The sequence below is a fragment of the Thermobia domestica genome, chromosome 11 (assembly GCF_964235325.1).
Source record: "Thermobia domestica chromosome 11, izTheDome1.hap1.1, whole genome shotgun sequence".
Taxonomy (NCBI): domain Eukaryota; kingdom Metazoa; phylum Arthropoda; class Insecta; order Zygentoma; family Lepismatidae; genus Thermobia; species Thermobia domestica.
In genome coordinates, this window is record NC_137464.1 from 10,198,565 (window position 1) to 10,220,585 (window position 22,021).

At 37.0% G+C, this 22,021-nt stretch overlaps 1 protein-coding gene across 1 annotated transcript in view; it reads right to left on the reverse strand.

Annotated features, from left to right (window-relative positions):
- Positions 1 to 22,021, reverse strand: part of LOC145663871 (uncharacterized) — a 46,364-nt gene that overhangs the window by 19,501 nt on the left and 4,842 nt on the right. The window contains exon 3 of the mRNA XM_081730006.1: positions 516 to 686. Coding sequence (XP_081586132.1) covers positions 516 to 686 — 171 coding nt within the window. The remainder of the gene's footprint in view (positions 1 to 515; positions 687 to 22,021) is intronic.

The following is a 22,021-nucleotide window of genomic DNA, read 5'->3' on the forward strand; positions in this document are numbered from 1 at the left end:
CATATCTCATTCTGAACATAATTCTCATATCTCATACTGAACATAATTATCATATCTCATTCTCTACATAATTCTCATATCTCATACTGAATATAATTCTCATATCTCATTCTGAACATAATTCTCATATCTCATTCTGAACATAATTCTCATATCTCATTCTGAACATAATTCTCATATCTCATTCTGAACATAATTCTCATATCTCATTCTCGACATAATTCTCTTATCTCATACTGAACATAATTCTCATATCTCATTCTCAACATAATTCTCATATCTCATTCTGAACATAATTCTCATATCTCAGCAAGAACCAAGTATGATCATAGTGTAAATTTTCATAGGTTATGTGGGTTTTTCAATCTATAAGCATGGAAGCTTTAGTCATGTGTTACAATTTTATTGTACCGTATATTTATCTATCTTTATGCGTGTGTAATGTGTCACTGGAATTTCTTTTTAATCTGTGCATGTGCTGCACAGAACACATACATAATACGTTAAAATTTTACCTTTAGCGTATTCAATGCAGCTTCTGAGCGCACTCAGCGGGTACTTGTAATTAGCAGATATGATCATAGGAATCACGAGGCAGGAATAGGCGAAACCGACGCTTCCTACCAAAAGAGACGCATTTCCTCTTGTCAGATAAGGGAGAAGTAGCACGATGGACAGCAAACACACTGCAATAGAAAATAAAAAGAACAATTAAAAAGCAGTTTTACAAAATTAGAATTTAGTACCATATATACGAGGTGTGTTCAAAAACTATTTTTTCCCGCGTAAACTAATGAAGCGCGGGAGATTTGCTTCAGCGTAGATGTAGAGGGAACAATCATGATTTTTTCCCCTCAGTCGCTGGCAGTCGGCCAATGAATGAAGACGTAGTGAGCGGTCGTCGTATTTCCGTTTTTTGTAAAATGACAGAAACACTTAAGCAGCGATATTGCATCAACTTTTGCCAAAAGCTTGGCGATACCCAAGCGGAAACCATTCAGTCGGATCGGTACATTCAATTTTGAACGAAAATTGGGGCATGAAGAGAATGTTCGTGAAATTCGATTTAGGCTTTCATCCCCAAACACAACATTCCTGTGTGTCGTCAGGCTCCCTTACTCACCCGACATGGCTCTATGTGACTTTTGGTTATTTCCCAAGCTGAAAATGCCACTAAAAGGGACCCGATTTGAGTCAAGGAAAGACATCATGAGGAATGCGACGGCACGCCATCGTTGCTTACCATTCCAAAAACTGCGTTCCAGATGTTAGGAGCGCTGGGAGAAGTATATGCATTACCAAGGAGACTACTTTGAAGAAGATTAGTGTTTCGGATTTTCAAATCAATAAATGTATTTTTGCCAATCAAAGGTTCGATACTTTTTGAACATACCTCGCATAACCTAAGTGTCATACCTCGACAGAACGCGAAGAAGCTCTTAAAAAATAAATGTCGTCTCTAATAAACGGTGTGCCCATTTAAAAAAAGAAAATGCAAAATGCATATATAGGAATACATAGCATAACTAACGCTACCATAATTTCAGAACGTGAAATCGGGACATTTTCCTGTAACTATTCAACTGAATTATGGGAGGCAATGCTCGAAGTGAGACAGTATGCGGTGGTATGCCATACCGCCTCTGGTTTTTCAGTAATGAGGACATACCGTCTCTGGTTTTTCAGTGATCAAGACAATATCTAAATAGCCGGTATGTTGAGTCAAAATCATAATAAAACATACCGCCTCTGCTTTTTTTTTCCACTTCGAACACTGATGGGAGGTTAAGAACACATGGCAATTTACTTGAGGCAGAAACTTGAGCTACAAGAGTAAGGCTTATATTAGTCCGAGAAGCAGCGGAACTTCGTTCCGTCTACCAGTCGTATCATAACTCAGCTCCTCTGCGATATTCGTCTTTTAGCAATATACAGACATTTATTATTATTATTATTATTATTATTATTATTATTATTATTATTATTATTATTATTATTATTATTATTATTATTATTATTATTATTATTATTACATACCTTGAGTTTTACGTCCCACGTGTATGCCAGCTTGTCAAAAGGAGATGGTGATGATGACAAATGAATGAAAATGGAATGGTGGAATGAAGAAAGTGGGAGGAAACGGGAGAGCCCCGAGTAAACTCACGCACACGGTGTTTGTCCGCCACAAAGTTCACTTGGACGAGCTGGGAACGATCCAGGGACCCCATATACCAGAGGTGAACGCTCTACCACTGAGCCACCGCGGCCCGTAATGTGTTTTTAAATACGACACAGCAGAATTCATGATTTTGACAGGACAGAAAAGGGCGTTAATGTTTTTTTTATTATTATTTATTTATGATAAATGCTCACATGTGTCACTATCAATTTTACTTACAGAACACTTTTAAATCGAATGTATTCATTCCATAAACGTTTAAGTCACCTTGTAAACTGACCGGTCATCAAGGGAGGGAATCTATCCAACTTATGACGTCAGGATTGTGTGTTATCTCTTTTTATACCTTCACGTTGAAAGCGTTTCGTACATTCACTGAGTGACAGTCGAAACCACAGCGCTTTGTGCGGTGGCCAACTGCGGAATCACTTGCTGCGTAAATTCAACTTTTTTTGTTTTTCCTTACTTTCTTGTACGTAATTCTTCGCACCGTTATGAGCCATTAACCATATCAAAATACACCACGGCCATTTTTTTTATCGTCTAATAAGTGATATATCATTTTTGTGTAATACGGAACATTTTGGTTCCAGAATAAAAATCATAATCCTTTATCAGACACTAGCGTCAATTACCTGCTTGGCTGTGTTAAAATAAGAACAATTAATACCTTCAGTTTGTCTGTCACTTTTTAATATTATTGAAGCGGTCTCTGATAGACGATGCCTTTTGTCTTGCCGGACATTTTCCATCATTTTTATATATTTCCACGTCCCTCAAGTTGCAGGGCTGAATTTGGATTTAAACGCCATCGGAAGGGTCACTGTTCATCTCAGCACTCTATGGATTCGGCGCTAATATCGGTCATTTTCGATCATTTTTATATGTCTTCCCCTCCCCTGTAAGTTGTACCGTCAAAGTAAAATGATAAAGAGACATCCCAGGCTAAAATCTCATCTATGTTGAAAATTTGATTGAGATCAGTCGTGTGGTTCAAGAGTTATTAAGTTAGAAACAATGTCATTTTCATTTTCATTTATATGTAGAATATAGATAGAATATAGATACACTAGACAAAATTGTTGCAGAATATATGTAGAATATATATAGAATATATGTAGAATATATGCAGAATATATGTAGAATATAGATACACTAGACAAAATTGTTGCAGCGTTTCCGAGAAAATTGCATTTTAATTTTATCTTAACTTCTCAGTAAGTTTCCCTTCTTTTGAAGGGTAGGACCAAAGTTTTAAGCTTCTCCCTTAAGAATCTTATATACAAAAAAAGATCGTAAGTTTAAAGTTTGGTATCGGTACGTTGAATGCTATGACCTCTAGGCGAATATAGTTACACAGAGATAAGCAGACAAATAATCTAAAAGTTTTCTTTTTTTTTTCGGTATGTAGCGGCCGTGAAATATGTAAATTCATTGAACACGATTACTATATTTGCTTCTCTGCTGTCTTCGCTCGCAAGTGAAATTGACGGGGGGTTAGCGCAACAGTGGTCTAATCCACATTTTTAAAAATGGAGAAAAATCAAGTTAAACTTAAACACGTGTGGTTTTTTGTACAATATATGTATGTATATACAATGTATGACACATTCAACCGTGTGCGTGGGTTTTCTAGGGGTTCTCCCGTTTCCTCCCACTTTCTTCATTCCACTATTTCATTCATTTCTCATAATCACCGTCTCCTTTAGCCTAACCGGCATAACCGTGGGACGTAAAATTCAAAGATTTCATTTCATTTCATTATGACACATTCAAACACTTGTGCTTGCTTTTGTTATATTGTACAAAATACCACATGCGTTTAAGTTTAACTTGATTTTTCTCCATTTTTAAAAAGTGGGGCTAAACCCCTCAATTAGAATAGGCCTATGTCAAATCTTACATTCACACAATACAAATACAAGTAATTTAACAAATTTTGACTGAACTTCCCGTTTCTGAAACACATTTATTTGTATTATTTTTATGACTATTACCTCACTTAACACTCGTTTTCAGCATCAAGGTTATATGAGAGACGCGTGCCTAAGTATAATGTAAAATTATAAACACCATCTATTTCTGTTAGGGGTTACTGCTCTCGTCTTTGGTGCGAGAGGTCCCGGGTTCGATTCCCGGTGGGGACACTCGGTCGAAAAAAAGTGTAAAAGCTTTTTCAGGCTAGGCATCCTGAGTGAAGTTTTCCTGCTTTTTTCCTCATTCACGCCAGGTAAATGTCGGGATGGCAGCTAGCATATAGATCCCAGGCCGTTTCCTTCCTTCCCTAATCATTTCTTCTTTCCCTTTTCTCGGATAATGTAGTCGCCGAGTGGGCCACGGTAGCTCAGTCATAGAGCGCTTACCTCTGGGTTTTCTCAGGGTACTCCAGTTTCCTCCAACACTCTCATTCCATCAATTCTCCCATCATCATTCCCTTGCCTTAATCATCCGTCTCCCTTAGCCTAAAGGACATAATCGTGGGACGTTAAACTGAAAAATTTACTTTTTTATATATAGATTGGTACAGGCCCCATTTTTGACCATTTTTTATATTTTACGTTAAATGTTAACAATACTGTACTATTATTATTATTATTATTATTATTATTATTATTATTATTATTATTATTATTATTATTATTATTATTATTATTATTATTAGCTGAATAATGTTTCGTCCTGATGGAATGGAAATAGTAATTTTCTACGTTATGAAGTTGTATAGAAATGATGTGCGTGGGATTTAAACCCATGTCAATCAAAGAGCAGTAACCGATCATGAAAACCAGCTGTGTTTCAGATGCCGAGAGAAGTTCGGTTCATTCACTTGACGTAAAGCGAGTTGTACGAAGACTGCAATGGCTCATGACGGTCATGGTCTGGTGCCAAAGAGAATGGGGGCTATAAAAATGGCGTATGCAGTTAAAGGGTAACAGGCTACGAACGGAGAAGGAATGGGAATTTTTGTTTAGAACGCCATTTTATTGGTTGTTACCGAGTCACACTTCACCAACCTGACAACACGTGCATTAATATATTTCACAAGAACCAAAACCCTCGAACGTATTTGAGTGAAAGATGTCTTGACTTAAAAGCCTTCAGCCTATATTTGTGTAAAGGGCTATTATATATGAACATAGCAAAGAAAAGCGAGGGGGGGATTGTGATAGGGAAGTTCTTTGTCTAAAGCAGAGTTTCTCAACCTGAGAGTCGCGACACCTAGGGGGTCGCGAGAATGTTTAATGGGAGTTACGAAGACAAGAGGAAGGGATCAATATAATTAGAATCTAATATCGGAAAATATTTTTAAATATTATTTTGAAATAAGTACAACAAAAATTAGGTCTATTATTATTTTCAACAGGTGCAGAGTTGTTTAAAAATCGATTTAAATGAAAGATGTACGATATAAACTAGCACGAACGACATATTGAAATACCAGAAAAATACAAATGTAGCAAAACTTGAATGAAAATTGAAAGCTAATGAGATACCTGAGCATGGTGTGATTTCACTAGTGCGGCAATGCCCGGTTCAATCTTCCTGACGCACATTATCAAGTCATTTCAAATACTCAATAACTTTTTTAACAACTGTCTAAGTTTTTTTAAAACCAAAATTAGAAATCACTTTATTTTTGTATCATATGACCCAAAAATTAAGGGAGTCATGAAGTTTTAAAATATTCAAAGGGACTCCATTTTGAAGCAGTATGACGCATAGGATTCGATATTTGTAGTATGAATGAATTGACAAAATTTGATTTAAATCCATTCGCTTTTAGAGAAGTTACTGTATCCACGACGATATACAAGAAATGGATTCCACTATTATAGAAATAGATGGATATCGTAAGATCTTCGCAATAAGTGTATTAAAAATCCCACAGAAGCTTATTACAAACCAGAAATTATAAGCGGGTCGCTTTTCAAGAGGATGTAATAAAATGGGGATCATGATAGGAATTAGGTTGAGAACCATTAGTCTAAAGGAACTGAATCTGCGAAGCCTACATAGAATCTGCAATAATTGTAAGAAGATGGAGAAGTTCGAAGTTCTTTCATAAAGGATGTATTACTTTATTCCTTTTTTAGCGTAATGTCCCACGATTATGCTCCGAGACTAAGGGAAGATGAACATAATGGACAAAATGGTGAATTGAATAAAATGGGTGGAAATGGGAGAAACTCGAGAAAATCCACTCACATGGTATTTGTCCACCCCAAAACCCACTTGATGTGAGCTGGAGTCGGACCAGGAAGTAAAATCACCAGCGACCTGAACCATATACGCAGATAAAAATCTTTAAGAAAAAAACATTATTTTGTGTATTGTACTGTATGAATTTTAAAGTTTGTCGCTGAAAAATGTTTGGAAGGCAAGGACACAAAAACGGGTGAGTGAGGAACGTTATAGTGCTTTTTCTCTTTTTACACTTAATATGTTCCATGGACGATCTTTAACATTCACATAATATAATGCATAAAATTAGGCTCTTACAGATTTTTGTCTCTAATTTGTTCCATATTATGTAGGTATCTACCGGTGTCTGTCGGAGTCGTAAATTATTATTTTCCAAGCCAAGTTTGTGTATAGTTGGGAAAAGGTCTTGAGAAAATAGAATGAAATATGTAATTTCATGTCCCACGTTATTCTCTTTAGGCTAAAGAAAACGGATAAAAGTGAATGCTTATGGAACAATTGGTGGAACGGGAATGTGGGAGAATGTGGAAGGAAAAAAACTCATGGACACTAAGTTGTCTACCACAGACTCACGTGACTTGGGATCGAATCTGTTACACTTCATTCCAGAGTTGAACGCTCTATAGCTGAGACACTGTCCTCCGATAGGCAAAAGATCTTGTCAAAATTTAAGCACTCTCGCCTAATTTAATGTGATTTCTCTTTTTTATTATTGGTTATTAAGAAGTTGGGTTTACCAATAAAAACTTCTTTATAAGCTTACCTTATGGGTCCGTCCTGCTGGGTGATTTTAAAAAATTAAGAATTACAGGATGAATCAGCACCAATTTTGGCCAGGGTGTAGAGAGTCAGGAATTTGAAAGCGAGTTTATTGATGGAGGCTATACATCCACTTGATCCGAAGATATTCCCCGTCATGTATTCCCATAGAACTTATTATAGATTCATTTTCCCTTGGAAGTATGCAACCAGACTGTACCTAAAGGTAAGACTGGTCCCATATCATTCAGTTACTTTCAATATGCTAACCAAATTCCTTAACCTCACACCGCTATTTCTTACTATAAGAGAAACCATCGTCGGATAGTCGGTAAGGTGTTTACTTAGCAAATTGTGGACCTCAGTTCGAAATCAGGAGTTACATTTTCGTTTTACGGGCATAACATTTTCTTTTTACAGGAGTTACAATTTTCGTTTTTACAGAAGCTACATTTTCGTTTTACGAGTTACATTTTCGTTTTAGGGAATTTATATTTTCATTTCCCAGGAGTTACATTTTTGTTTTATGGAAGTTGCATTTGCGTTTTATAGAAGTTATATTTTCGTTTTACTGGAGTTACATTTTCGTTTTACGAGAGTTATATTTTTGCTTTTCGCTTTCTAGAGTTACATTTTCGTTGTACGGAAGTTAGATATTTGTTTTAAAGGGAATTATTTTTTCGTTTTATCCTCCCCCAAATGCCGGCTCAAAGCAAATACAGGAGGCCAATAGGTGCCTGGGGAAACTAAAGACGTTAAGACGGCTGGAACGCAGGAGCATCTTTACATGTAAACCAGTTATAAGAACATTTCTTGAAAGTTTTGTTGAATTTAGTTCAGAATACTTTGTCCTATCTGGAAGCTTAGCTTGATGATGTAAACCTTTCTTGGACTAGAATTTGCTTCTTGTATTCCCATTCTTTTGCTTTGATAAACGGAAGAACAAAAAGTAAGTTATTTCTTCGGAAGTCATGGTTTATTTTTATTTTTTGTTCTTAGAAAATGGCAGAAATACAGTCGAGCCAAAAATCCCTAATAACTGTAGCGACTTTGAGATACACGCGTCCATGAGAGTAAAGGAAAAAGGAATTTCCAAATGATTTTCTGGTAAATGCAAAAACTGTCCTACTTTTAAAATCCATTTTAACCAGACTTCCATTGTCACGCAATTTGCTTACGTGGATATATTATTTTATAATTTATCCATTTATATTGCATAGTTTTGAAATGAACGAATCTAATTTATCTCAAGGATGATCCTTCCCCTTCCCAAGATCCATGGCACACTTGTCCTCACCGCTCATGTAGTGGCTTAGAGGCTGCTGTGCGTGCCTTTGGTGTACGGGGTCTCGGAATCGAATAATAGAACCTTAAAAACATAACACGATGGGCGAAACTCACCTCTCAGTTATATCCATCGTTTGGAGGAACTACATTAATTAAAGAGACTCTACCATCGTCTACACCGAAACATTAGTGAAAGTTCGCATCTCGTTTTGGTGCCAGGAGGCGTCCCATACAGTAAGATATCGAATACCACGGTATGGCTACAACCCAGCAGAGTCGACCCTAACCCAGGAGCTTCCTGGAACTGTCTGGGACAGCAGCAACAGCAAAACAACAAGAATTGGAAATGTAGTGGGATGAAGACATGTTTTAAAAGTATGGTCCACTGGAACTAAAGAAAACCCACAGCTTGCCAGCAGATTCGAACCCGAAACCTACCGATTGGAAAGCAGGAACCTTATTCTGTACTAATTAACAATATAGAGTCGTAAGAATGTCTTGTAAATGATGGTTTATCTCTAAATATTTTGTATTCCAAGAATTAATTAGAAATACAAGTTGACATCCAAAAATCCGGTAACTTTCGGACCTGAGGAATGCCAGGTTTTCGAAAAGGTCGGATTTTTGAATGATTGGATATGCTTGTATATATTGAACAAAAAATGACTACCTGTACAGTCTTTCAAAGAAAGAAAATTCAGCAAATGCATGATAAAATGAGTAGGAATACCTGTTAGCAGGTGTAAGCAAAGTACAACTAATTATCAACTACAGCGCCATCAAAATATAAACGGCACCTCCAGAAAACAGTGGTACATCAATGCGGTAAATTTGAAAATGTGCTCCAAATTCATACTGAATATCTAAAGAGATATTAATGTTGGATTAATGTCAACCTGTAGTGTTTACATTTCTTGAAGGCCTAATTTTTTCCTATGGCACGGAAACCCATCGATTGGGGGGCGTAGGCTGACGTCCCACTTGCCCTGCACACGGTTCAGAATGCCTCAATCTTGTGTTTGAACCCAGATGTTTTCTGAGAAATGTTTCTTTTACTGAGTAATTATTGAGTTTGTCAATGATTTCATCGTCCAATGACATCACTAATTTCAAAATATTTTTACTAAATGTTTTGTGAAATGTTTGTTTTCATTTCTAAGTAAAGATGGCGAAAAAGAGTTTGTGAAAGAGAGAGTGGGTGCTTTGTTGTTGGATGACTAAAAGAGCTTTGAATCATTTCCACTGACTTCCAAGGTGACTTTCTTTCTCTCTTACAACGATCTCATGGGCCGCAGCCAACATTTATTTTACAAATGCTAAACGTGTACGTATGCTCACTCCACAACACCACATGATTCGTAAATATCAAACAAACGGTTCTGAAGATTAGCAAAGCTGGTGATTAAATGGGAAATATGGATCCATGGATAAGCATCGTGATGGATAAACATCATTGACAATTAACTTATTGGCTTTACAAAACGTTTTCAACTACGCGATGCGTTTTTATCCTTATTTTAAACCAAGAAACACGCACTAACATAATTTAAATTATCTACCTCTACTAATACCCATTTATCAACTAGTTCTTTAATTTGTGATTCGAAAATATTTTCTTTTTGACGTAGAATAGGAAATGGAGTTTCCTTGAGATGTTTATGTTCCTGTAAGTACAAATGCCCCACAAAGTCTTTTGTACTGTATAACCGACTTTCTTGTTTATAACATCATTATTAGATGATTTAACCTCAGAGATAAGTTATCAACTTCTGATCCCGAATAACGCCAAACCATGTGGCTATCTTCCTTGACCTTAGAGGTTTTATTCACCTGTACAACTGAATCAGTTTGATTTCTCCCTTTGTAAGTTAACTCAGTATTTATATTTTTTTCTTTTATTTCGATTTAATAGCATGTAGAAATCATCTGTTTGTTCTAGCTTCATATCAGATGCATGTGAGTCGCTTTCCACATTTATCCCACTTGAAGATGGTAAACTATCCTCTTTCATATCTTTCACTACTGAGGGTTTCTCTTGAAAAACTAACTGGTTGCAGGTAAATTTTCCTATCTTCTTCTTCGCTTTATTCTTTTCCTTCCTTTCCTTATTCTTCTGTATTAAATGGTGATTTTCATTCATTTCCTTTTCTTGATTATCCGAATCATCCATTAAAGACAATATATTTGAGCGTATAACCTCTCTATTATTTAAATTGGTATCTTTTACACCGCTGAATTCAATTAAATCTTCTCTTATATCCGGAACTACCAAAGCAAGTTCATGATGCGAAAAATCAGATGAGAAATTCTGATTATTGACTTTAGTCTCAGTGTCAGATATTCTATATTCCAGCCTATTGTTCTCTTCCATTTCATTCTCAAGATCTCGCAATTCTCTTAGACTAGCATCAGTAGGAGCACTAATCTCCAGTAGTTTTCTTTCAACATTTTCTAAACTTATTTCACACCAGAGACCAACTCTATGAAAACAATTGAAGTTTTTTTTTTTTTTTTTTTTCGAATGATGATATAAAGAAACCATTTGATCTTCAAATTCATTAAAGCCACACGGATGAAAAGGGAAGAGGCAAACTTCATCATACTGCAAGTTATTTTCTTCTGCAGTTCGACCCGCGAACACCATTGCTGACGTACAGACTGACAGACAGTCGAGTTTTCAGGCGAGTCCCACTTGGACTTGCCCTACAGTGATAGCCACATATGCGTTAGACGTTATCAAAGTGAGAGCAATCTGCAAGCGAACGTCACAGAAGCCAAATGACAGTGACTGCTATACCAGAGAGTTAGATCCCGAGAGTATATCCTTTGTTCGGACAACTCCGCACTCCATATTTCAGCAAGACAATGCCCTGCACGTGTATTTCGAAATGCACAAGCCTTCTTCGAGAAAGGGCGGATAACCATGCTTCCCCGGTCTGCACGGTCGCCCGACATATCGTCCATTGAACATGTGTGGAAAATGGTTGGTTTACACATTGTTGATGAGGTATTCCGCCAGACAGTCTCCATGTCTTGCTGACTCACATTTAAGCAGTGTGTACGTGATGCTTCAAGAGGACACGTAACTCCCGTGTGATTCGATGCTACCATGAAGAGGCTCTGATTACAGCACGTGCAGATTTTAACCCATTGTAATTCATCATGGTTGGAAATATTGTAGAGTTCTGAGATTGTAATCATTTCTACCTGTATTTTGGTGGACAGCATCATATCGGTGGATTTTCTCAGGGTTCTCCCATTTCCTCCCATATTCTAAGTACACCAAATATTTCATAACCATTAACTTTGATTATCCTCCATAACTTTTATCTTAAACGGGACATCAAATTAAGGAATGTAGGGACAATAAATTAACATTTCCGTTCCTCGTTTCCGTTCCCTTTTTTTAAAAAAAATATTTTCATCACCAATTCTCTCTAACTTCTGCGAAGCGAGCACGGTTGCTGAGTGGTAGAGCGCTTATCTGTGGTGCGTGAGGTCCTTAGTTCGATCCTAGGCTAAGTAAATTTGTGGTGGACGACAATACGTCCGTGGGTTTTCACGGGGTACTACCATTCCCTCCTACTTTCTCATCCCACAAATTCTCCCATCATAATACATTTGCCTTAATCACCGTCCCATAATCGTGGGACGTTAAACTAAAAGACTTTCATTTCTAACCTTTGCGAAAACATCCTGATTAGATTTTTTTTTGATTTCATCTAATTAATTTCTTTTCTTTTTTTTTAATCCATATTCCCAATTCCAACTGTTTTTCACCGTAATTTCCATGTTTGTTCTCCTCAAATATCCTTTTCAAAATAACTTAGTACTAATTTAAGTTGGGTTTATCGTCAAATTTATTATACACGCGTTTCGAGGTGGATCCTAATGAAAAGTAAAAGAAGTGATATATCAGAGTGTATATATCATTTATCCTGTCTATATCTAGTAGATAGAGTTGATCACAATCTTATTTATAATACAAATAATGTCTTAGTCTGTGAGTAACGGTAATTCCTACTAATTCACAGTCACGCTAATAAATGTCGCTAGCTGCACTGCCTTCTACCACACGTCAAGAGATGTCTAGGCAATTTGAAGACGAACCGAACACAATGGAGGAATAAATAGTTCGCTTTTTATGTGTTCTAACAACTATTTCTGCTTTCGGCAAAGTTCCTCAACGTGTGTCTTGGCAAATAATAATAATTAAAACAGAAGGGAACTGAAAAATCAAAGTTGCATTGAAGGAAATCAGAATCAGTCATTTGCTCTGGCGGAATGTCAACGATCAAAGAGTCTGACGTGGAACCAAGCTCCTCGTGGGTTTGTTTGTTTGTTTGTTGTTGCTATGGGGTGCTTGCTGTTGGTTGCAGACTGAACTCTCAACAGGTGATAGCGTATGCGCCATCATCGTTCGCCACGCTTTTTTTTTTTTTTTTTTTTGAGGTATTTATAGCCACTGTATTCGACCGGTCATGTCTCGAGAGGGAAGTTTGTAGGCTGTCCGAGGGGCAAGAAGAGGGCAGGGGAGAACCACACAGCCAGAATAGACGGCGGCGTACAGCCAAAACGTTGATCGACGGTTTAACTTTTCAGAACGACAAAACTTTACGCGTGCATTGCCTCTCGGAAGAAAGAAATAAACACTGATTTTATGTAGTTTATATTTTAGAAACGTTTATCTACCACGATTTTCTATTTAAGTAGCTACTATTTAGGCCTATATATAATGCTTTTCACAGTGCGTAGCTTATTTGTTTCTTAATAATAAGTATTCTACTTATAATGTAAAAACATATCAGTCTGTGAGTAACGACATTATGCAAACTGCAAAACATTTAAGAGTTTCGGGTTGCATAAATATCTAGGCGAAACTATTTGTAAATTCTTAATCCTTATTATAAACACAAAACCTCAATCTGTTAATCACACTAAATTCCTAATAGTTCATAGTCAGGGCAATAGTTGTCGCTAACTACGCCACCTCTTACGCCATACCAAGAGATGTCGCTACAGCACAGACACTTTTCATAGGAGGAGAATCTAGTATTTCTACCTTACTGGCGGCCACAGCGTTTCGTCGCCAAATTAAGTTTCGTCACTGCAATTCCATTATTCGACATTGCCTTCTTATGGATACGTGCCTGTCTTTACAGGTATTTCTTTACCTTATATCAATAACAAATTTAGCAAAAAAATCTTTTTTATCAATCTCGGAATTGGGGGGGAGGGACGTGAAGTTTTTAAGCATAGGTATGATTAACACTAGCTTCTTTTTTCTTTAGAAATTCCGGAATTTAGGGACTTCAGCCCGAAGACCCCTTCCCTGTAACCGCCACTGTCTTATATAATAATAAGCTACAGTATAATTCTTAAAAATATGAATAACTTATCTGATATTCTCATTTCAGTTGCTATTTTCTTCCATTCTGTATTTAAAACGTGCATATTATGTTGTTTGTGCCTCTTATTCCATATTCCTGGAACATTCCTCATTAGTTCTACTAATATGTCTTTCATAATCAAAAGTGCAGCAAAACCTCTTGAGCATGGGTGCACACAAGCCTTTGCAGATGAAATTCTGAACAAATGAAGATTTTAATCCGTGCAGCGCTTCAGGGAGAACCAATGAGAACACAAGCCACAGCGATGCTTCCGCTGAACATCGATGTGAAAACAAATTCGGTTGTTTATAATCGCGACCACTAATTCACCATCGCGGTTGACCTCTAAGTCGCGATGTAGCGCATATCTCTGGTATGCGCTTACCCATTTGAATCCATGGGTTTGTGCCATTATCGAGGCAGTGACCTTGATCGCGAGGTATCTTCGGTATGTCTTTACCCATAGTGTCGCGAGTTCAACCGCATCACCTAAATTTTAGGGGAAGGGAGGAGCCATTGAATATATCCTACTTAAGTGTAAAGCGCAAAGACCGCAGATGTTTTACACAGAACTTAAACAAAATGTGAAAATATAAAAATCCTGATATCCACTCTTAATACCTTTTTACTACATCTAAATTGATGTTACTGTCCCAAGACAAGCTGTTACCTTCTGTGGGCCACCAATCTATTAATGGGAATGAAACTGCATTTAAAAAAATAAAAATAAAAATAAAATGCTGAAATGTGACTTGCTCTCTAACTACGTCACCAAGGACTAACAGATCCGGAAAGGTCGTTTGGAGGAGCAAAATCACCTTCTGGACGATGTAAGAGTCGAGATATACAAAATGCAAGTTTTATGTTACAACAGAATAAAGTGCTGCAATATGATATTAAGTATTAACAATGCATATAATCTAATTTCCAGGTTGTATCTTTGTTGATAGCCTCGCTACTGAAAAAAAAATGGTAAATATAAATGGTAAATAGAAGAACGGAGAGAATTAGCCGGGTATAGCGGTAATCGAATGAGAGAGTGTTAGAAATGGTGGGTAAGAAAAGAACAATTTTAGATATTATTAAGAAGAGGAAAAGAAACTGGTTGGGACATTGCCTACGGAGCAACTGTATCATGAGGAACGTGCTAGAGGGTACGGTGGCAGGAAAGAGAGGGAGAGAACGAAGAAGACTACAATTAATGGAGGATATCAAAACAGAGAAATCGTGCATGAATACGAAGAGGTTAACGGAAGACCATGAAACATGGAAGCTTCTCAGTTCCAGCAAGTGATTTGCTAATAATGGCAGAATACCTGTAATGATGAATTGAAGAGTTCGGTGCAAGAAAGGAACAGCTTCAATTTTATATTTGATTCAGAACTGAAACAAAACATCGTTAAAAAATAAATTTATTTTACTTTAGCCTACAAACTTTTTGTACAGAAAGGTATTATTACAGGAGTAAAACCTTTCGTTACAAAAAGTTTGGAGACGAAAGTAGGCCTACAATAAACTGATTTTTAACGATGTTTTGCTTCAGTTCTGAACCGAATGTAAAATTGGAGTTATCTCCTTCTTGCACCGAAGTCTTCAATTACTGTTATTATCTAGCTTCATAGCTAAGAATGTAATTTTAAAAATGCATCTTCCTAACCTCATTTTACAACAACTGCTCTAAACTCCCCCCAAAAATTAAAGAAAGAAAAAAATGTTTGTTGTACCGTTTGAGCCTCTCTTGAGGGTATTTCCTCTGCCATGACCTTTACTTGTGAAGTAATGTTCAAATTAGGTCGGATGGCATTCGTATTGGCAATTTTCCAAAGAATTCCTTCCAGCACATATGTAAACTCATTTTTCATGCTATTTTACTTCTACCTAACGAAAGTGGAACACATAATTTAAGCAATGTTTACATCTCTCTGCCCCCCCCCCTCTCTATATTCAACCAATAACAGCGAAGAGGAAGAAGAAGATAAACCAGATATATTTCTCGTAATAAACCAGAGATATATATGAACAAGAATACTGCATTGTTTTACTTAATAAAACTTCTGTTGTTTGCTACCAGAGGTAGGATAGTTTTGTGTTTGGGTGGGTCAGAAGTCATATAGTGACATAACCTACATTCACAGCATCCAACAGTAACAGATAAATATATCAATTTTGTAGGTTTGAAACGAAGTCAACACTCATTTTTAGAGAATGTTTTGTTTCACTCTTTCTCTGCCACGTTGATTTCAGTACCCCAACCTAATGGGCCACCTACATTTTTGCAATATTCAGCCTTTTGTAACAAACTAGCTACATCTAGTGGAAGCTGTGTAACGGAAGTACGCTACGAAAACTGTCAGGCCAATACTGTTGTGCCACCAGAGCAGAGATCTGCACGGGCCGGAATTTTTAGCCGGAGCCAAGGGCGCCGATTTCTCTGTAAATTTGAGGGGGCCCATTCCGATGCAGAAGGTATATATATGAGGATTTTAAGACAAATTGCATTCAAATTATGCCACATATTGTAGACTATATTCTTAAATACACGAGTTTTAGGGGGGTCCGGGCCCCCTGCTCCCTAGGATCGGCGCCCTAGGCTCGAGTCCGTTAATTTTGTAATGTGAGTCCGAAATGTGCTTTATCCTTTAAACCCGAGCCCGGGCTGAGCTCGTGTGATAATCAAATAAGCCCGAATTACAGAAACTTTATAATTAACGCAAAATTATATTCTTACTTACAACAATTTAGAGGTTTAATTTTGCAGTTTAAAAGCTTACATGATTCAGAGAAAATAACGAAATAAAGCTTATCATTTGCACTTGTTAACTATATGAATTCTCTAAAGAAGATGGTCATGTAAATAAATTCCGTCTGCCTTAGCCTCGGTGCATAAACACGGGACGCCAAACTAAATATTTAATTTCATTTTATATAAATTCTTATGAAATGACCAACTTGAAATGAATAGTCCAAATATTTACAACAAAATGTCAATGTATGATAAATTTTAATGTAAATGGATGTGTTCTAAACCCACTCAGATAGTCCTCAAAGCAGTCATTGTCGATTGCTCTGAAGAAAAAGAATGGAGTTCATGTTGTGGTTGCTCAAACTTTCACTCACAGATAAGATAAATATGTTCATTTCTGTTACTTTTAGTTTTGCTCCCCACTACTACACAGTTAGCTACTCTCAATTACAAGATGATAATCAGATTTATAGTGTGAGCGTCTCAAGTTAAAAATTTAGATGTGTTTTAAAAGTTATCCAGAAAGAATGCTCCCATAAATATCATTGTTACAGTATATTTACAAAGTTAGGCCAGAGAAATATGGTTGCATATTTAAAAATTTACGACCCGGCCCGAGCTCGAAGTGATCTCTGCTTCGCACGCCCGAGCCCGGCCCGCGAGCTCGGTCCGAGCCATGCAACCCTCTACACCAGAGTATAAAAGCTCTATACCTGCGTCTCACTTTACAGAGAATGTCTACAATGAGCACTACCTCTTTACGTCAAATGGCGTCAAATGACACACAGCAATAGGTATGAATGACGTCATATGGGGTCAAGTGGCAGCGAACGAGTTAATCTATAAAAATGAAAGTCACTACGTTTGTTCCTTCGTATCACTGGAACCACCCCACCAATCTCGATCAAATTTTCAATATAGATGAGGTTAGGGCCTAGGATGGTTTTTATCACTTCACTTTGACGGTGTAACTTAGAGAAGGTATATATATATATATATATATATATATATATAGTAGAACGGGGGAAGACGCCATACTTTTTCATTTTGAGGACTGTATCTCTTGAATAATGCGGTCATAAAAGGCAAACTGTACAGCAATGAATAGCTACAGGGTTAACACACAATTGCTGTAAATATCACATGTTGAACTTCTATGGTGCACTGACAATTTACTGAAGAAATGACTAATGAAATTTGCCATCTTACCCCGATATGTCGGGTAGAGATGCCTAGTGCTTCGGGGAAAGATGCCACGATAATAAAATTGTAGTTACAATTAACAAAGAAATACGTTAATGCTTTTATTTCAGTATAAACACACACAATAAGCTTGTCATGACCCAACACAATTATATGTAGCATAAAGAAATACATGGAAATATAAATATAGTTAGTTTGAAAACACCGTGCTTCTCATACAAAAGGAAACTTGATGAATTAAAATAAAAGCAGTATTATGTAGGGACTCCAAAGATAACATGTTTTATAGGATTAGTTTATATCCGTAGAATAAGTATTAGCTACATTCTAATGCAATATTGAGTCTTCATGATTACCTAATAGTTAGTATAAAATACCGGAAAATACGCGTACAACACAAACTTAAATCCACTAGTCATGAGAAAAAGGTATGGTTAAAACGGTGTTTACTACCATATCAATACTTACATTTATAACATTTGAACTCAGTTGTGGCATGCGACACATGTATCAGGAAATATTGCACAATTTTCGTGCAACCACATGTTACAGATCGTACATCTGATCCATGCCACGTTTGCACCTTTTGGATCGAATAACATCGACCGCATATACAGCAATAGTCATTGGAGGAAACCTCATCCTTTCTGTTATTTAGACATAGCCCTACTTTTGCAGCTGATCTCTTACGAAGTTTCTTCAATTTGCAACTAGAACTTCCTCCAGAACTGAAAGAGGACATTGTTGCTACTTCAACGTTTACTTGCTGCTTATCCCTAGTGCGTTTTGAGAGTGTATGTTCAGTCTCATTTAAAATATGTGCTGCTCTTTTTGGTTTCCGTCTCCTACCAGTTTGGGTTTCTTCGCGATCTACGGGATGAATTGGAGATATGTCTTCAAAAGGTGTTTTCTGAGGAAGGGAAGATGAACGTACAGTATTAACGGAAGATGCAGGAATAGAAGATTGAGAAAAGTCATTTGAGCAGCTAAGACTTGCAGAATCTCGAGGAAGGTGTTCTGAAAGAGTGCTGTCGTCTGATGGAGAGGGAGAAGCAGAATTTCGTTCGTTAGTTGAAGCAACACTAAAATTTGAAGTAGCAAAAGCTTCATAAGGGATGATTTTAGGATCGTAGGGCCAGATCCCACATGCTTGGAAGCCTGAAGTACCATTTCTGTGTGTTGCAGCTTTATCCCAGACTTGACGATGCAAGATAGGAAATAGTGACCTGGATAGTTTTCTATGTTGATGTGTTCGCTGACATTGTGACAAAGCTCTGTAGAAAGAACGCTTCAATGAACGAAAGAAGCTCTTATCTAATGGCTGCAAATAACGAGTGCGGTGACTGGGGAGGCAAAGCATGATAATATAATTTCCTGTTACAAAGTCCAGCATATCAGGATTAGTGCAATGAGAAGAGTGACCGTTCACAATGAGTAAGACTTTTCCTGGGGGTTTGCGTGGCAGAAGGTGTTTTTTGCAACCAATTCATAAAGATTCAGAATTTGTATAGGCATGTTTTTGATTCATAACTACTATAGAACCATTAGAAAGAACATCTTCTCACTCGGACCTCTTATTTTTCCTTCTCAAAATACATAACATTGGCAAAGAATTGTCTACTGTAAGCAATCAGTGAAATATTTTCAACTTTGTCTGCTGACGAAAGCACACTAACTTGTTTAGAACTTTTTGCTGCTACTACAGTTTCTGAACAAGAATTTAATTGTATTCCTGTTTCATCACAATTAAAAATACTACCTGCTCTATTGAGTAAATCGTGTTTCTCACAGATTTCTGAAAGAAGTTTTAAAATAATTTCCAACATTCTCACGATTCATAGCTTCTGCTCGATCGCTAGACAAATTCTGAAACTTTCTTCTTACTCACGTAGGAAATCTCATGAAAGACCACAACCAATCGTATCCAGCCATTCCATTCCCTTTGTTAAATTTATGCCTCACACCATAACGTTCAACGAAGTTGTATGCTAGTGTTAGTATCTCTCGTCCAGTTGGAGCAAATCCTGCATTTTGTAGTTTCTATATGCAAGCAAAGAGCAATTTTAAACAATGATCATACGATGTGTTATGGAATATGTATAGAAGTGTATGTGCATTGTATACGAAGGGTTTTACTAATAACTAACTCTTATGGAACTCATAGCCGCTATATCAAACATTCGCCCTTTCCGAATTTTAAAATAATACCAGGAGAATAACAGTTCTGTGTATTTTCATTTTCAATTTTCTTGCTATTAATCACGAAGTTAGGAACTTCGTGACTACCCGAGCAAGAGTTAAACTTGCATCTTTACCCGAGAAAATGTACACATGCATCTTTACCCGACATTGATGTAGCAACTTTCCCAAACATCGGGGAAAGATGCCAGCTGAATTTTCGCGCCAAAACTGCCACAAGATATGCTGAGACTCACGTGCACGTAAACCCTGTAATCCTCTCTATACAGCAACTACGTGTTTCGTGTCATTATTAATTGCATTACAAACTCATGCAGAAAATACGACTTATTCACAAACAAAAACATGTGTAAATTTATTGATAATTTCTACATTTTACCATAAAACAAGTGCATAACATACTCATCGACGTGACTGACGACGTCCCTTTCTTCTTCTAGACCCCCGCTAACAACCTGCGCAAGCTCGTGCCATATGTTGTTGTTACGACGAAGTTATAGCAAAACTAGCATCTCTCCCCTATAGGCATCTCTACCCGAAGCACTCTATATATATATATATATACGTAAATGATCGAAGTATGACATTAGTGTCTAATCTATAGTTTTCAGGATCGCTGAGATGAACAGTGACACCTTCCGATGCTGTTTAAATCCAAATTCAACACTTTACGTCCAAAATGAAACATATTCTCCCCATTCTCCCCGTGCGAAGAACGGGTCTTCTGTTAGTCTATACTATTGTTTAAAAGAAAGTAAAAGTTACTTACTCATGATCGGCCAGGTCATATTACGCTAGAAACGTAAAATTTCGTTGCGGAAGCAAAGGATGAGATTTAAAAAAAAAAATGAAATACATATCTCAAGGGGACCGGAGTTAAAATTTACAGCCAACACTAAAGTGTGTCACAAATGTCTGAGTCAATGAGGTGAAACTCGCCGTGTAGAAACCTTATTAAAAGTAAGAGAACACATGGTTAATGTTTACAAAAATTCTGCTTCTAAATGGGAAAGGCTGAGGATAATTTTATAACTATTAAAATTTTAGTATTTAGATGGAAGACAAGGGGGGGGGAATGAGATGACCATAGCCACGAGGTGTTCACCTAGCGTTATGAGGAAAATAGGGGAGCTATCTGAAGGAAGAGTTAGCGAACTCACGTCAACTTAACCAGAAACAACAAAGGTGATGGGCTACTGATGTGTTGAGCAGCAACGACACAAAGAGGCGGATGCCCCCTTGTGGTAACACTTGCCCCTCCACTGTCTACTAGACGTATGTTATAATGCAGTCATATAGTATAAAACTAGTATATTCGGTCTCTGTCCCACCGCTTGCCCCCAAATAATAAATCTTGGTATCATCACTGGTGCTGAACACACATTTCTGAACTTCGTCCTGCCGGCCGGGTGCCTTAAGCCGATCGAGATTTTGTCAGTGAGTTTGTTTAGATTTAACTAGCAGTAAAGAGCCGCATGCTTTCTAAAACAAAAGTGATCGTTAGATCTCATCCTCTGATGATTTCTATTACAATAACAGTTAATCACTATTTATTTTATTATCCAACTTATTTATCGTATTAAAATAGCTATAATTTTACGGCGAATTTATGACAACATACTTGCCAACTAATCAATGTAATTTTGTGCAAAACGTTACAGTGAGAAAAGGAAAGCATGCACAGAAGAAGAATGTTTATTGTTTGTTGTGTTTCCCGATTTACAAGTTAGCTGGGTACTTTGTGACATTGAATACAGGCGTATGTTTAACTTCACAGGTGGGGGAGGCCTTGAAATGCCTTTCTTCCTGTTTGGTGTGAATACGAGACAGCCCATAGGAACGAAGAATTGGATTGTTTCCAAATGGATCCAAATAATTAAGGCAGTAGTTTGTTTTCTGTCATGTTGTTAAACACTAAGAGATAAGAGGCATGGTTTCAATTTATAAAACTTTTAACAAACAATTTGCTTTCCTCCCCCCTCTCTCTGTCTTTTTATTATTAAAAGATTCAATTTATTTCAATCAAAACTTTTCCTGTTGGCCTTATATCTGGAGAAT